The sequence below is a fragment of the Equus quagga genome, chromosome 17 (assembly GCF_021613505.1).
Source record: "Equus quagga isolate Etosha38 chromosome 17, UCLA_HA_Equagga_1.0, whole genome shotgun sequence".
Classification (NCBI taxonomy): Eukaryota; Metazoa; Chordata; class Mammalia; order Perissodactyla; family Equidae; genus Equus; species Equus quagga.
This window is the reverse complement of record NC_060283.1, coordinates 18,175,406-18,193,545: the sequence shown is the minus strand read 5'-3', so window position 1 is coordinate 18,193,545 and position 18,140 is coordinate 18,175,406. Positions and strand designations below refer to the sequence as shown.

The following is an 18,140-nucleotide window of genomic DNA, read 5'->3' as shown; positions in this document are numbered from 1 at the left end:
CTCTGTTGCATCAGCACTTGATTTTCTTAGATTATGGCACTTAACAAATTGTACTGAATTTTCTCTTATCATTTGCGTCCTTTAGCATTAAAACAATTACAAATAAGTCAACATATTTAATTCTGAAATTAGATATATAATAACTAATTGTGTCAAAGGACAATTGTGGGAAAACTTTGAACTATATTACAAGCAGTAAATATCTATCCTATCCTGAAAAATAGATTAATGAACAGATATGAGGGAAGGCATAACAATCTCAGACCTCAAGAGGCTGGAATGTCATTGATTAAACTCTGCAGATTTCATAATTCCTTTTGGGGCAAAAGATGTATCTTTGTAAGAACCATTCTTTGCCTGCCTCATGAGTTAATATGTAAAAACATAATTGTTTGAAGGTTCTTGTTTCCTGTTATGGCAGAAGGAGGAGGGTGTCTTATTGAAAGTGACTCTTACAAGTGGGGGGAAATAAATGGATGTCAGACATGGACATGGGGGTGTTCTCATAATTTCTCTCTCTGCTAGAGATTACAGTAAGTCTCATTAGCAGTTGTGGTCATATTTTTCTAAACCATGGGATCAAAGTCCATTCACTGTAACTACTACAGAATTATAAACTACTAAAAATTAGCTCATGACACTCAAAATGTGTATTAACAGTTTTGTGTATATGTGTACATATATAGCCATTGTCTACTGACATTGGTTAGTAGTCATATAGAAATTTTCTCAAAACACAAGAAACTGTTAAGAGTGTTACCTTTGAGAAGTGAGATTGGAAGATCAGGGTGGGGTAAAGGGAAAAGAAAATATTTCCTCTTTTACTTAATATTCTTCTAGAGACAAAATATTTTACTATAAAAATGTGTAATTTTTATAATTTAAAAGTATCTTATAAACTTATAAATGTGAAAGTGTGTAGAGGAAGAGAAATTATCCACTATACCTACATATATATCTTCCGACACTTTATACACACAATGTACTCATATGTCACATGTAAAACTACAGACTTCTTTACCTATGTCTTTAATGTTTTCTTGTTATAATATAGCTTTTCATCATGGATTTAAAATTAACTTTAAATTCAATTAAAGTTGGCTCCGGTTCTCATAAATATATTTTATTTAATTTTCAGATAAAGATGCAGTATAATTTTACTTCAGATGTACATTTTTTCTGATCAATTTCTGAAAAGCTTGCTTCACATCCTTGTTCCTCAGACTATAAATGATGGGGTTCAACATAGGGCTTACAAAAGTGTAAAAAACAGCAATGATTTTGGACTGCTCCACTGATTTGTCTGTGGGAGGTCTAACATACATGCAGAACAGGGTCCCATAAAACACAGTCACTGACAACAAATGGGACCCACAGGTGGAAAATGCTTTATGCCTGCCTTCAGCAGAATGCATCCTCAGGATGACAAAGAGAATGAAGATATAGGAGATAAGGATTATGAGGAGAGAGTTAGAGAGGTTAAATCCTGCTACCACAAACATGGATGTCTCCTTAATAAAAGTGTCAGAACAGGAGAGTCGGATGAGGGGTGGATCAGCACAATAGAAGTGATTAATGATATTAGAGCCACAGAAGATCAAGCGGTACGTCCACATGGTTTCCAACAGACCACTAAGGAACCCATAGACATATGGACCAGCAATGAGGCGAATACAGACCCCTTTGGACATCTTGCTGCTGTAAAGCAAAGGGTTGCAGATGGCCGTGTATCTATCATAAGCCATTACAGCTAGCATGTAATATTCAGTAATCACCATGGCAATGAAAAAATAACACTGGACTAAACAAGCAACGTAAGAAATGGTTTTCTTCTCTGATAAGAAGTTCACCAGCATCTTGGGAGTCACGTTAGTGGAATAACACAAATCCAAGCATGACAGACTGGCAAGAAAGAAGTACATGGGAGTGTGGAGGCGTGAATCTACTCTGATCAATACCAACATCCCAAGATTCCCCCCAACGATGATCAAGTAGATCGCCAGAAATAACGTGAAGAGGATGGGCTGAAGCTCTGGACGATCCGTTAATCCCAAGAGAACAAATTCAGTCACCAAGGTGGAATTTCTTCTGATCATTGTCTTAGATATCAGCACTGTTCACTTAAATGAATTTAAAAGAAAAATTAAGAAGTGAATGAGAAGCCCGTCATATGTTTCTTCTCTCTCTTTCTCTCATTCTCCTTCTCTCTTTTTCTTCCACTCTTAGTCACTTTCACACATAGCTATTATTACATGGAGTCTGAGACTGTAGGAGCTGGGCCTTTTAAGAACGTCATGGCCCCTATTAGGTAGGTATATAATATGGTTCAAGAAAAGAATGGCCTCTGTGACAGCAACTTGCTTTGGAATGAGGAAATTATGACCTAAAGTTTGTCTAAAAATGGATTGAATTACCAGTTGCCACTTATAGTTCACTATAAAATAGCGGGCTTCATCCTTGAGCCTAGGAATAGTTCGGACAAAACAGTGACATGTTTGAAAACACTTTTGCAGTCATTAACAGAGTTTGCTTATTTAGAAGTTCAGTCTTTGAGAACTGAACTCCCTACTTGCTGTATTAGAGGGCCCAAAATTATAGGAATTTAAAGGAAATTCTCTGCAGCCTGTTTACTGCTATATCTACAAAATACAGTAGATTCTGGTATTCCTATGTAAATAGACTACAGATAAGGACATTAAATTTGAGATTAACAAATACCCTATGTGAATTACTGATGAAGGAATTTTCATTCAGAAGAGTTGTAAGAATAAAGCAACAGTGACATGGATAAGAGAAAGAGAAGGTGCCAAAACTTAGCTCATAGGTTTGTTTTCTTACCCATTCATTTTTTTGTTCATTTATCCCAGGAAACATTTTAAGGGGTTTACAGCATATAACAAAATGTGGGAAATTTATGCTGCTGGTGAAACACAAACTTGACTCTAAGCTTTCTAGCATTGTGTGTAAATACTTCAACCTTCCTCATTACAAAATTATAAAAATACTGTTCAGATGTTATAAAACAAAAACTAATCAAGAGAGAGAATTATTCTTAGTGCAGAGTTCAGATGATACTATGTATAATGAAAGAATTATACTTTCAGATAATATTATCAGTTCAGATAATATCAACTTTAATGAAAGAATAAAATTTTAAATTATTAAACCAGGTATCTGGGGAATATAGTTTCATTATGGACTCACAATGTTGTCATGTGTTATTTTATAAAGGATAAGACAAGCAATCAAAACTAAAATGCCTATGAGAGCCATTTAGATGACAAGAATGAGAGAAATGGGCTGGGTATAAGAGTGAACTGAAGGGAATGAGGGATTCCTAGGGTCAAGAGTCAGCAGCCACTCAGGCCACTTGAAATTTTACTGTATGATAACATGATTGTTCCAAGATCTTAAAAGCTTCCAATTTTAAAGAAATATCAGAATTCATTATTTTTATGTGAAACTTACCAAATACAGTGTTGGCAAATAATTCAATTTTTAAACCTATCTTTAATCAGAGCATAACAGAAAAGTCTATAGGCTTGATCCATTGAGATGCAAATAAAAATTCCATGCAATGCCCATGTCACCAACTATATTTCCAGTATTTAATCTGTTCCTGGATATTGAACCAAATGCCTTCAAAAGCTAGTTACTTTGACTCTGTAATGCTTCCAGGATATTGTATGGTTTATATTGTAATGAGATAGCCTTTGCACACAAACAGCATTGAACACTACATGTGTGCAAGTCACTTTGCTAGGGAAATAAAGATTAACGGTAACAACTCTTGTCTTAAAAGATCTGGATGGTGTGTCCATGGTAAAGGAGGCATATGAAGAGAAAATTAAGGTTCAAAGTGATTAGTTCATTAATAAAGATTTGAACAAAGTAACTAATTATGTTCAGGAATCATGATAGGCATCAAGGAATGATAACCTTTAACTGGGACTAGAAGGATAGCTATGAATTCTTCAGAAGGATAAGTATAGGGAGGACTTTCAGATAGAGTGATCACATGCAGAGACAGAAGACTTTGTAGAGAAATCAAAGATGTTCTACATAGATGCAAGGATGAATTTTCTATTGTGTCAAAATATTTAAGAAATGGTAAGCAGCCAAACAAACTGAAAGTCCCTATCACACACCAAGAAGTGTGGACACTCCTAAAAGTTACGAGGTAGCTTGTTTCTGAATTTGTCTCTGATGTATTTTTTTTGCAGTGTGTGTGTGGGTATGTGTGTTACACCCCAGTTATGGTGATGAATTAGAACCTACATTCCCTGTTACTTTGAAGTAGTAATAATCTACAGGACTTAAATCTACAACTTTGGCCTTTGGGAGTAAAATACAATAATTAGAGAATTAGGATTTATGTCAATAACAAAAGTGCTCTTTCCTCACTTACCAGAAAGATGAGTTTAATTGGAAAATATTCACCTTAGTATATATAAAACTTCCAATTTAATGACATAAAGATACTCTCTAATCTTTAAATCTGTTCAACTAGTGGTTAAGATCTGGGGTTCTCACTGCCACGGTCTGGGTTTCTTCCCAGATCAGGGAACCACATCACCTGTCTGTCAGTTGTTATTTTGTGTTGTCCTGATGCTGAAAGCTATGCCACAGCTGTTTCATATACTAGTAGGCTCACTCATGGTGAACGGGTTTCAGCAGAGCTTCCAGAATAAGACAGACTAGGAAGGATCTAGCCACCACTTACAACAAACAAACCAACCAACCAACAAACAAATAGGCAGTGAAAACTCTTTGACGAGCAGGGAAGCATTGTCTGATATTGTGCTTGGAGGTGAGAGGATGGAGCAAAAAGACCAGGCAGTGTTCTGCTTTGCTGTATTCAGGGTCACTAGGAGTTGGCATCCTCTCCACAGCACTAACAACAACAAATGCTCTCAATACTAACATCCGTCTGATTATCATATTACAATTAACAACTAATAAAGACAATAAAAACATCAAAGAGATTGGAATTTAATCTGCCTACTTCCTACCCTTTCCTTTAAATAGGTTCAGCAACCACACAATACAGTTTAGCAAGATGGGCAAGAATATGCAGAATTTTTTAAGTTTACTTGTTCAAAGAGCGTGGAGCATCTCAAGTGTAGTCTCAGGGTTAAGAAACCATAATTCCACCCTGAGCACAGAAATTGCTAGAATCCTTGCACCTCAAAAGTTAAACAAAACACAAGGAAGTAAGAAATATCCTGCACTTTTTCGAAACCATCTTCATTTGGTAATGCCACTGATAGGATACTAAAGTTCTTTTGAATTTATCAGTGATTCATGCTCCCCCCATAAAAATTCCTTGGAGGAAGCACTAAGCTTGGGAGAGGAACTTTATAAATGGGAAAGCAATAAAAACAAGAATAACAAAATTTAGGAATTTTGAGGGATATAGAATACAGAGCTCTGTACATCAAGCACAGATGGACACAAATCCTTCTACCCTCAAATGAGCAATCTGTACAGCTGGCCCCTAAATTCTAGCACCTGTTTGCTCATCATATATCAAACATATAATAATGATTGCTTGTTAAGCATATGGTAAATTAATATATGTGTCTATACCATGAGACAAGCTCCAAATATTTTATAGAGTCTCAAATAATTTTCACACAATTTAATTTTTCCTAAATTATACCTCCCTAGTTTCTCCTCTCCTCTCTTTTTAAAGCTCTATCTTGCCGTCCATGACCCTGCTCCCAGGACCACAATCATTGAGTTTCTTGCCTCGTTTACATCTTAAAGGGCAAAAGTAACTGATAAACATTATCCTCAATATCTAAATTAAAAAAGATATTTTAGATCTGAAATGCAGATATGATAAATATTGTTGTCAAACTTTAATATTTTTGGTAGATCCCTTTGATAAATTCAAACCTGTTGCATTAGAGCTAAAGCATTTTTTTCTAGTGGAAGTAAGCATCTGAATGATTTTGAAATACTAGAAATTCAACTGAAGATTACTTCTGTTTCTATAAGCAAAAGCTTATAGAGCTTGTGCTGTTGGGATGTGTCCGAGGCTTGTGTTTAACGGCTGTGGGAACTGCCTTTGATAGCTTTCTATTTAACTTTTCTGCACCCATTGTGCCCCGTAGTTAGAAAAATTGTTTATTTATTTGTTATTTATGGAAGCAGTAGCAAAACTCATCCTCTATGACTCTTACCATTTTCTAACTCCTGTTCCAATATAGACTACAAAGTAACTAAATTATTGGAGAGATTGCTGAATGAGTTTTGTAATATCCTGAATATTTTGCTTGCTATATAGAAAATATTACACAGAAGAATAATTAAATTTCACTGAGGCAGATGAACCAGGCATCCTTCTAAACAAAGTTTCCCTATGACATTAATATCCAATTTGAAGTCTCTGGAAAATTAGGAGTCAGTGTAGGTAGCAATGAGTTTTTTGGTCCATGAGCCTTATTTCAAGAACTAGAACTTAAATAAAATTCTACATAAGGTTTCACTGGTTCGATAATGTCAAACTTCTTTCTTCTGGACTGAAATGATCGTAGATAAACTAGATAAGAGAGATGATACAGATTTGTTCATGCAGATGAGATTGATGCATAAGGATATTGGTATGCATACATGTTTATTTTTTTGTCATGTAAAGATGCAAGAAAACAAAGCATTATTTGTAATTTAGTTGGAATTATTGAGCAAAAAGCCAGAGGTGCCAATTATCATAAACTGGGAAATGATAAATATTTCCTCTCTCACTCAAAAGCAAAAAGGTAAAAATAAAAGCAATCAATCAATAAAAGTACAAAGCTCATTTGTACAAGTGTCTCTGACACCTGGAATACTACTTGTTGCAATGTTAATTTGGGGAAAAGTTTGCCTTCTTCAGGCTCCAGTTAAAATGCAAATGTCCGAGGTACAGGTAACACTGAACTGCTGTCACATTTACTAACTATTCTATGTGCTTAAGGTCATCAAGCTGTAGTTTTATAAGATGGATTGAGTGGAAACTAGGGAATACTGAAGCAAAGGAAAGGACCATATAAAATAGGAGTAAGGGTTATTGAAGTTTAGTTTAAGAAATTGAGTCTACAAATTACCTCAACTGCTCATTAAGACATAGCTGACTCTGCAAGATTAGCTGGACAAATAATAATAATATTTTAAGGTAGGAAATGAAGAAAAAGTTAGATAAGTCATGTACTTGTTAGAGGGTTGCATCTCACATGAATATTCATTTCCCAGGATAGAGCACGTTCCTTGTCTACTGTGCCATAGTGACCTCCAGCATCTTCCCCTTCTCTTGGATTTCCATTCCAGAGCCTCACAAATGTAAGAGCAGAGTACATTACCAGATTACAATGCATGAACCTAAATTAAAGATCATGCTACACATTCTGGCTTTGTACCAGCCAATGATATATCAGTAAAAACTATTCTGTCTTCATTTAGAAAATAGTCGTTTTACCTTGATATGATGACTTTCTTTCTGTGGAATTGGGCCCTCATCTATTCAATATTAGACTTTGACTAAATGATTTCTAAAATGCTCAAAATTTATAATATTATTATTCATTATGTAGCTACAAATACTATTCTCATTCCTAGTCATGTATCTTTTAGTTAATATTAAGTTGTCCGAACAGTTTTGGTCCCCAATAATTTAAAGAAATATTTATAAATTTCTATGAGAGTTTTATTTTTCCTAGAATGAGTATAATTTCTGCTTGATTTTGTCTGTCTGTCTTTTGAATTATTTGATAAAGCTCTTAGGGGGAGGAGTACGATTCTTTCAATAGATATTATTCTGAAAAAATTTATAAGACTGTCAAGTGCTTACTACAATATGGTTATTCAATGTGTGTTAAATTATTGAATGAATGGAGAGAATGCTATTTTTAAAGTAAAATGAGTAGTGTAAACTCATATTTCCAATAAAATTTCATATTTTCTAGTGATCAATCTAACTGAGAAACACATACTCATTTTAACTGCCTAAGCGATTAACCACCAAATTAAATTGCTAACATTCAAAGCTACTTCTGTTGTCACCTGACTTCTACTGATGAAGATCCAAAACTGAAACCAGAAGAGAAAGTTCCAGTATAGAACTCAGAGTTTTCATTCCTACCTGACTGCAGGAAAGATTCTCTCAGGGACACTAGTGGTCCAAATGATGAGTTTCTGTGAATGATTTATATCCAACTCATAATTTGGAGCCTTTATCCCTAAAGTATTTCTCAACACACCCTGAAGAAATAATTACTATGTTACTGCAAGAGAAAACTCCAGGGAAATAATAATTTATGTAGACTCACACTCATTAGACTATTGGGATTTGAACAATGTGATTGCATGAGTTTGTAGTCATTTTGAGCTGATTGTTTTGGATGATCAAGAGTTGAGTCTAATGTGGTTTTTGCATTATGGATCTCCATTTATTCAAATTAGATCAATAGAAAAATGAATAAACATATAAAATGACATAATTCATGGACTTTGATGTTTCTGTGATCTCCCCAGTCTGAATTATGTTTTGTATAGTAGCTTCCACAAAATTACTATTGAACGAATGTTTTCTGAAAAGACCTTCATATCTAGAACACAGTGATTAAATTATAAAAACCAGTGAGCAATATAATTTGGACAAGATCTCATAATGAGTTGCAGTAGTTTGTTCAAGGTATTAGATCCAGGTGTTGGAACACATTTTATGGAAAAAACTGGTGAGCATGTGATTAGCAATGTGTTATTTATTTGACCTCACATAAAGGTGAAAATAGTATGTCCACCATTTCTTCCCATTTACCAAGTAGCCAACTAGGCACTCATCCAAGAGATACAAGGATAAACATGATAGAGCCCATATGCTTGTATTTCTTAGTCCTATTGTGAAGGCAAGAGATATGTGAATGCTTGAGTGGTGGCCCATTCTCCAAATGATATATTGAAGTCAAAGTTCTTACATAGTCTACCCCTACATTCTCTGTCACTCTCTCCCTCATTGACTCCTCTAGCCATATTAGTTTTGCGGCAACTTCTTTCCAAACTCAGAACCTTCCCACAGGCCTTGTCACTGCTTTGAATACTATTTATCCTAAATTTTCTTGAGTTATTACTTACTCATCATTTAGATATCAGCTTAAATGTCAATTTCTGAGAAAGGCATTTCTCTACCTAAATTAAACCTGCTCACCACACAATTGTTTTCACTTATGTTACCTTGCTATGTTACTACAGTGAGTGGAAACATGCTAAGTGCCCCATAGATATTTATTGATTGAATTTATTGAATAGAAATAGAGCAGAATTTCACCAACAAATGTGTTTTGTTTTCTTTCACCTGGTGTTTTAAAATTGACAAATTCTGCATTAATTATAATATTATGAAATTCTTCTAAAAATCAAAATAATCTGACTTCACTTTGCTTGCATTTTGGCCTGGAATCAAATGACTGAATCTGAGCAGCAACTTCTTTCATTAAAAGGCAAATGCTCGGGTCCAGCCCCATGGCCAAGTAGTTAAGTTCCTGTGCTCTGCTTGAGGGCCCAGTGTTTCCCCAGTTTGGATCCTGGGTGCACAGATGGCACCACTCATCAAGCCATGCTGAAGTGGTGTCCCACACAGCACAACTGGAAGGACTCACATACAGCTAGAATATGTAGCTATGTACTGTGGGGTTTGGGGAGAAGAAAGAAAGAAAAATAGAATATTGGCAACAAATGTTAGCCCAGGTGCCAATCAAAAAAGAAAAAAAAAACAAATGCTCTATGGTTTGCCAAAAACGCCCAAACTTCTTGTTATTATCTTCTAACCTGTATCCCAACTTCACAACCATATTTAAAATTTTTAGACCACAGTATTGAACATAGTGTGAGATACACTAAAAATTTTAGTTACAAAATACAATAGGATCACAATGCAGAAAATGATCATTTCTACCTAGAAAGTCTAGCAATATAACTCACAGGTGATGACTTTATATCCACAGTGACTTGATCAAGTGAGAAAGAGAGAACAAGACAGCTTTCATATATGAAGATAGAAAGTCATGATTGTAATTGTAATCACATTTGTCCCATATGAGTTTATGTCAGCTTAGTGGAATAATCGTTTTTTGCCCTCGAAATAATGCCATCATTAACCTGATACTCAACACAGTCTGCTACATAATGAAACAACCTAGATTCTAATAAGAGATGAATGGGTAAATACATTGTGGTATATTATTAAAATGCAATCCTATCCAATAATAGAAACTATATCAAATTATTGATCCATGCAACAACTAGATGATTCTCAAAAGCATTTTGCTAAGTCAAAAAATTTACACTCAAAGGACCATATCTCCTTTGATTCCATTTATATGAAATACAGTTGAGAAAACAAGTCTATGATTACCATGGGCTGGGTATGCAGGAAAGGAACTGTCTGCAAAGGGATAAAAAGGCAATTACGGGAGTGATGAAAATGTTCCTATGTCTCAGTTGTGGTGGTGATTATATGAATGTACACATTTGTCAAAACACATAGAATTGTGCTTAAAGTAGGTAAATTTTATTGAAAGTAAACTACATATTAATAAAATAGTTTTTAAAAGTGCCTTTATGTTTTATTACCCATCAAAGAAGAGTAAGTGAAAAATCAAAGAAGTTAAATCAATTACTCAAAGGATACATATCAAACTTTAGAAACGAGGTTCAAATTCATTTGTACCACATTATTTATTACAGTACACTGTTTCCACAGGAAATAGTTGTTTGTGAAAAAATGGATGTATCCGCCAATAAAAGATAAAATCATACAATCATCTATATATAAGGACAAAAATCACTTCTTTTCATGATAGACAGTAGATAGTAGAAAAATCAAAGTCTTTTTATGGTCAAAAACATTCAACAAATTAGAAATAGAAAAAACATAACTCAAAATAATAAAGGCCATATATGACAAACCCACAGCTAACATCATAATCAATAGGAAAAGGATGAAAGCTTTTCCTCTAAGATCAGAAACAAAATGAGTGTGCCCGCTATCATCATTCCTATTCAACATAGTACTAGAAATCCAAGCCAGAGAAATTAGGCAAGAAAAAAACACCTGCTATCAAAAAGGAAGAGGTAAAATTGTCTCTGTTTGCAGATTAAATAATTCTACATAAAGAAAACCATAAAAACTCCAAAAAAACTGTTGGAATAAACAAATTTGGTAAAGTTTTAGGATACAAAATCAACATGCAAAAAATAATTGTTTTCAAATACTAATAATGAACTTATTTGAGAAGAAATAAAGAAAATCTCATTTACAATGTCACCAAAAACAATAAAATGCTTAGGAATAAATTTAAGATGTTAAAAGATCTGAACACTGAAAACAATTAGCCATTGATGAAAGAAATTGAAGAATAAGATTTACATAGAAAGCTATCCCATGTTTATGGATTGCAAGGGCTAAAATTGTTAAAATGTCCATACTATCCAAAGCCATCTATAGATTCAATTCAATTCCTACCAAAAATCCAATGACATTTTTCACAGAAATAGAATAAACAATGGTAAAATTCATATGGATCCACAAAAGACCCTGAATAACCAAAGCAATGTTGATAAAACAATCAGAAAAACAAAGCCAGAGGCATCATACTTCCTGATTTCAAATTATTTTACAAAGCTCTAGTCACAAGATTAGTATGGTATTTGCATAACAAATGGACACATAGACCAATGAAACAGAATTGAGAGCCCAGAAATAAACCCATGCATATATGGTCAACTAATATTTGACAAGGGAGCCAAAAACACTCAGTGTGGAAAGGTTAGGTTCTTCAATGAATGGCGTTGGGAACACTGGATAATCACATGCAGAATAATTAAATTGAACCGCTATCTTACAGCAGTCACAAAAATGAACTTGAAATGGATTAGGAACTTAGACAATAGCCCTGAAACATAAAATACTTAGAAGAAAACATAGGAAAAAAGCTCCTTGACATTGGTCTTAGCAATGGCTATTTGTTTATGACACCAAAAACATAAGCGGCAAAAGCAAAATTAGACATGTGGAACTACACCAAATTTGAAAGCTTAAGTGCAGCAAAAAATACAATCAATAAAATGAAAAGGAAACCTATATATTGAGGAAAATATTTGTAAACTATAACCAAAATATTTGTAAACCACATATAATTAAGAAATAATTACATATTAAAATAAATAAGGAACTCATATAATTCAATACAAAATACCCCAAATAATCCAATTTAAAAATGGGCAAAGGGCTGGAATGAACACTTTTCCAAAGGCATAAAAAAGGTTAACAGGTACATAGACAGTGCTCAACATCACCAATCATCAGGGAAATGCACATCAAGACTACAGTCAGATACAACCTCATACCTGTTAGAATGGCTTTTATCAAAAAGACAAGCAGTAACAAGTGCTGGATAGTTGTAGAGAAAAGACAATCATGTGCACTACTAATGGGGATGTAAATTGATAAGTTACTATGGAGGACAGTATGAACTACTACAGTAGAACTGTCATATGATGCAGTAAGCCTACATCTGGGTATATATCCAGAGGAAATGAAATCATGATATCAGAGTTATCTCCACCCCCATGTTCACTGCAGTAATATTCAGCCTAGCCAAGATGTGAAAACAATTTTAGTGTCCATCAATAGAGGAATGGTTAAGACATATATACATATCTATATCATACATATATACATATATATATCAGCCATATACCGAGGCTTACAGGTCAGAGAGAGGAAGTAGGTCCCTGTAGCTCAGAGGCCACAAACTGGATCCACAAACTCAGGTCAAGGAAAAGAAGGATAATTCTATTCTATCCCTCATGCTTCCCTTTTCCATACTAACCATAACACAAGCACATTCACAAGAAACAAGAAATCATTATCATGACCCATAGTTTCTGATTCCATGGAAAGCCTATGAATGAGCCTTCCATTGGACAAGTACTGCCATTCTAAAGATATTTCTTAGAGTAACAATCTGAGATACCCATGGATTTTCATTGCTATATGATTTGTATAAAAGGGAAAAAATATCACCTGTCATGGTTGATGAGTTTCTGGATAATAGTTTGTAAATCATTCAGTACTATAAAAATCTAATGGTTGGTATTTGTCATAGCATTATTTGATAATTTTGTCTTTTACACCTTTGTAACAGTGTAAGTACTATGGATGGGATGATCTGTTCCTCATTGACTTTACAGAAGAATGACAATGACTTCTGGTTTGTCTTTGAATTTCTATGCAATATTTTTTTAAGTTTTCTGAGATTGTACTGCAAATGCTAGTGGACAACTTGATACATTCTTCCAAGGCCCATATGAAATTATGAAAAGCAAAACTACTCAGTAACAGAAAGTGACTCGTTAATTTACATTGCTCATTAATTGGTCATATAATATGAATTTGTTACACAGCTGTGACCAAAGTGTCTATTTAGCAAACAATTTCTTTTGGATCACTTTCCTCATTGCTCTTTTAACATCTTTGTTCCTCAAGCTATAGATAAAAGGGTTTAACATAGGACTCACAAAGATATAAAAAACAGCTACAATTTTCCCTTGTTCGACAGATGCCTCAGAAGGGGGCCTCAGATACATGCAGAACAGAGTCCCGTAAAAGATAGTGACAGCTGTCAGATGGGACCCGCAGGTTGAGAAGGCCTTGTGCCTCCCCTCAGCAGAGTGCACACGTAGAATGGCTGTGAAAATGAAAATGTAGGAGATGAGGATGATGGTGAGAGAACAGGTGAGGGTGGAACCAGCCACCACAAACATGGCAGTTTCTTTGACATAAGTATCTGAGCAGGCAAGAACTAAGAGAGGAGGGTCTGCACAGTAAAAGTGATTGATTTCATTGGGTCCACAGAAAGAGAGATGGAGCATCAGGATCGTCTGTGCCAGACCATTTACAAAGCCATAAATGTAAGGAGTAGCAACAAGAGAGAAACAAACACATCCAGACATTTTGCTGCTGTACGACAAGGGTTTGCAGATGGCCACGTAGCGGTCATAAGCCATCACTGTGAGCATATAATAATCTGTGATCCCCAGGGCAATGAAAAAGTGGAATTGTATGAAGCAACCAGTGAAGGAAATGCTTTTTCTCTTGGATAAAAAATTAACTAGCATCTGAGGAGTGACACTGGTGGCATAACAGAGATCTACAAAGGAGAGATGACTGAGGAAGAAGTACATTGGAGTGTGAAGTTTTGGGTCACTTCTGATTAAGAAAATCATGGTCGTGTTGCCGATTACTGTGATAAGGTAGATGACTAGGAAAATCACAAAAAGGACAGGCTGCAACTCTGCTCGATCTGTCAGTCCCAGGAGAATGAACTCAGTCACTGCTGTGTAGTTTTTCTTTAATATTGTGTTTGCTTGGTTTCAAATGAGACCTAAAGTAAAGGAAATAAAAACACATTTGTCTTTTGTCGTTTCTCCATTACCCTGATGATGTCATGTGATACTTCTTCCTCTCCTCTCAAACTGGTAAATACATGTTACATGAGTAGGTATGTGATCAATGTTTTAAATATCTAAATCAATATAGATCTCCTTATATGTAAAGGCAGTCATATTTTTAAATGCTTTCCTGAAAATATTTTCATACTCGAAAAGCCTTTATTTTTTTCTGCAAGTGTTTATCATATTTGTTCAATTATAATTTCCTTAAAGAATTTCCTTAAATATTGCTTTTCTTTGAAATTGTAATGCTTTGTTTTTTCAGTATACCTTTTGATGTGGTATCTAAAACATCAGTCATTGATGCTCATCTGTTTTTCAGAGCTGAATGGATTAGGGAAGTGGAACTGATGTGTGCCATAAGTTCTTATAAAACTACTATCTGTCTACCTGTCCCTGTAAACTCAAGATCATTTTCAAGCTGTTCCCTCTCCCTGAACTCTAGGCTACCTCAGGTGGCCCCGACATCACCAAATTTTACCTAACTCTTAAGACTTAGCTCAGGATCCCCTTTGTTTTATATATTATTACCCAAAGAGTAAAAATTGGTTCATGGGGCACAAAATAAAGTTGTATTTCTTTTGGTATAAAAACAGACATATATACAATACATAAATTGTCTCTTTTTCTCTATATATCTATGTATAGATATCTACATATAGATATAGAGAGATACATACAGAGAGAGACAGATATATACCACTACATATACATACACATATCAGTGTTATTCAATGTTAATGTTTGGGCCTGGGGGTGATTAGGGGAGAAAATAATGTATCACAGAGTTCCCTGGTGTGAGGGGAGATGATAATGAAAACAAGCTTGAAAAATATCCCTAGATCATAATGATTTTGTTGTAACTCTACCTCTTTTGAACGTGTACAGAAATTAAGAAAAACTGTGTAACGTGAATTCAATTTAAGTTCTTTAAAACGTGTAAAGCTCATACTGAAATAGCAATCATATTACCCATATAACTGAGACAGTACATAAGATTTCATGAAATTTATACCCAAAGTTTGTGCAGAATAAAAGTGATCACAAAGACCCTCATGGAAAAACCTACGTTTTCGTTCAGTAGTGCCTATCTATGTATGACAATGTGGTACTGACTCTTGTTAATAGCTACAGTCCCGATGATGGAAACAGGTCACTTTGTAAGGTAGTTGTAAATCCATCACTCCAGCTTCCCTGGTTATTGCATTTTCCTATTCTGCACATGAGTGCTTCGGACTTATTGACCAGGATCAAAAACTGAAAGACAGATCACCTAAATCAATAAAATACTTTTGTATTATACCTTTTTAAATTTTGTAAGATCATAGTAGTTGTCATAATAGACAAATACCCTTTGGTGCTGAGACAGTGGGTGTTTTTGTGTGTGAGAGTGGCCCTGAGCTAACATCCATTGCCAATCTTTCTCTTTTTGCTTGAGGAAGATTGTTTCTGAGCTAACATTTGTGGCAATCTCCCTCTAGTTTATATGTGGGATGCTGCCACAGCATGGCTTGCTGAGCTAGCTATGTAAGTACACGCCTAGGATCTGAACTTGTGAAACTTGGGCCGCCAAAGTGGAGTATGCAAACTTAACTACTATGCCACCAGGCTGGCCCATGGGATGGATTTTTAATAACTATCTATTTATTGAAACATTCATCAAGTTTAAAACTAAGGAATATCTCCACTTATTTTTTTTACTGTGGAGAAATAAGACAATATGAGCAATGACTATTCTGCATAGTTTATCTGAGTAATTTATGGTAATAATGTTCCTTTAAATAAACAGAACACAGCATCTACATGATTTGAACAAGGAGACCTCAGACAGAAGTATTTGCAATTAGACAAAAGTGGCTGTGAAAAACCTGAGGGTTTGCATTCATGACATTCCGTCTCACCCTGAGGTTCTCTCATATAGCTGCTAGTCAACCAAAGAGTCTAGAAGGTTGGTCTTTAGCTTTAATAAGTGTGATGTTTCCTGGGCATGTGGTTGTGGTTCAATTTGAAACAGAAAAAGAAATTTAGAGAAGGTATCTTCATGAAATGCATTTTGAATTAATTTGAAATAATTAATAAAGATTAAAACCTAAAAGTGGCCAATTTTCCATGAAAGGGGATACAGTACATTACATGATATTGGGCTTATAATTATAAAGAATAGCATTATTAAGTTGGAAAGAACCAGACAGATTGTTTAACACAATCCTCTTTCTTTTCTTTGTGAAGCAAGTGAGGGTAAGCCTGGTTAGTTCTTGAGAGTCAACAGAGTGTAACAGTTATTGAGGTCTGCAGCCAGACTTCCTGGCTGGAAATCCCATATCCTCTTATTCCTAGCTATGGGGCTTGGGCAAACTATTCGTCTTTCTGTGCCTAGGTTTCCTTGGGCATAAAATTTGGTTAGTAGTATCAACTCCCTTCATGTGGGAGTTAATCCAAGTAAAACTTTTAAAATATTCCTGACATTTATTGAGTACTCAATAGGTTGTAGCTACTATTATCATTCAGTGAAAAATGAAGGTCTGTCTAAAACAAGACTCAACATCAAAGTGTGAGCTCCTTAGGGACAAGGAGTTTGTGGAATCTATACCTACAGTTTCAGTGACACCTAGAACAGTGCTTTCCCAAATGGAGGCAATCAATAATTATGGAGGGAATGAATGTTCACTTTGGTTTAGTTCCCTTTCCCGATAAATACTACTCCAGTGCATTTGTAAATACTTGTACTCTGACAGAGTAGTGGGATTTAATTCAAGATATTTGCTAATTCATCAAAATATGTTTCAGCACATAATTTTATTTTTATTGATTAAAATATTAACTTGAGATTCCAAAATATATTTTAACAATAACTAATCCTACCTGTGAAAGAAGAGTGATCCTCCAGTGATAACACGGGTGTGAAGAACCTGAAGACTTTATAATGTAATTGTTATATTGGGACCAAATCCCTATGGTTTAATTATTTCTAGCAGAAAGTCATTCAAACTGTGAACAACTGCTATCTTTTTATTCTTTTGAAAATCCTAAACTCATTGAGAACATGATTTTTGTCCTCTCCCCAATATCATCAGGGACTCAAATTTCGGAAGAATGATGCAGCAATGGGAGTCATTAATTACTTCAATTTGCACCTGAACGTACTATTTTTCGACTTGGAGGGAACATTATTAATTTCTCTTGTTTACAACATGTAAGATAGAATAGTGCATGGCATAGGAGTAAATTTCAGAGTGTGGTGGACCATGAGAAGATGAATAATCTTTTGTTGAATTTGGACTAGTTATTTACTGATTCTGAGACCTGTGCTTTATTTTTCAATAGGAATAATAATACATACCTACAGGAAAATTGCAGACAGGTGGATAATGTGGATGTGGTAATGATTGTCCGTGTTTCACCCTACCATACCCAGATCCATTGCCTTTTTTGTCTACCTAGCTCTGTCCAACTGAATAGTGATCACATCAATAGAGCACCTTCGGTGTATAGTTTCCAGCTGAGTTTTTTCAATGGGGGAAACCAGTAGGATGTCACAGGTGGGAGCAAGAGAAAAGCAGCTCAGTTTCTTTCTCATTCTCTCTCATCTTCACAATGAAGGTGCTAGAGTGGCTGCAACTTTCCAAGGAAAACTCCTGCAGACATAT

General features: G+C 35.0%; 2 protein-coding genes across 2 annotated transcripts; both read right to left on the bottom strand.

Moving 5' to 3' along the window:
* Positions 1-1,157: 1,157 nt before the first annotated feature.
* LOC124229350 (olfactory receptor 1030) lies at positions 1,158-2,108 on the bottom strand. The gene has a single exon (XM_046644519.1). The coding sequence runs from the start codon at positions 2,094-2,096 to the stop codon at positions 1,158-1,160; it is 939 nt and encodes a 312-aa protein (XP_046500475.1). The 5' UTR covers positions 2,097-2,108.
* An 11,353-nt stretch (positions 2,109-13,461) lies between these two features.
* Positions 13,462-15,954, bottom strand: LOC124229359 (olfactory receptor 1030-like). Its single transcript, XM_046644540.1, has 2 exons — positions 15,938-15,954; positions 13,462-14,401 (listed from the first exon to the last, which is right to left on the bottom strand). The coding sequence occupies exons 1-2, from the start codon at positions 15,952-15,954 to the stop codon at positions 13,462-13,464; spliced, it is 957 nt and encodes a 318-aa protein (XP_046500496.1).
* Positions 15,955-18,140: the final 2,186 nt, after the last annotated feature.

What these genes read in the sequence shown, in the direction of transcription:
- LOC124229350 (XM_046644519.1), bottom strand. Translation starts at nt 2,096, where the DNA reads ATGATCAGAAGAAATTCCACCTTGGTGACTGAATTTGTTCTCTTGGGA.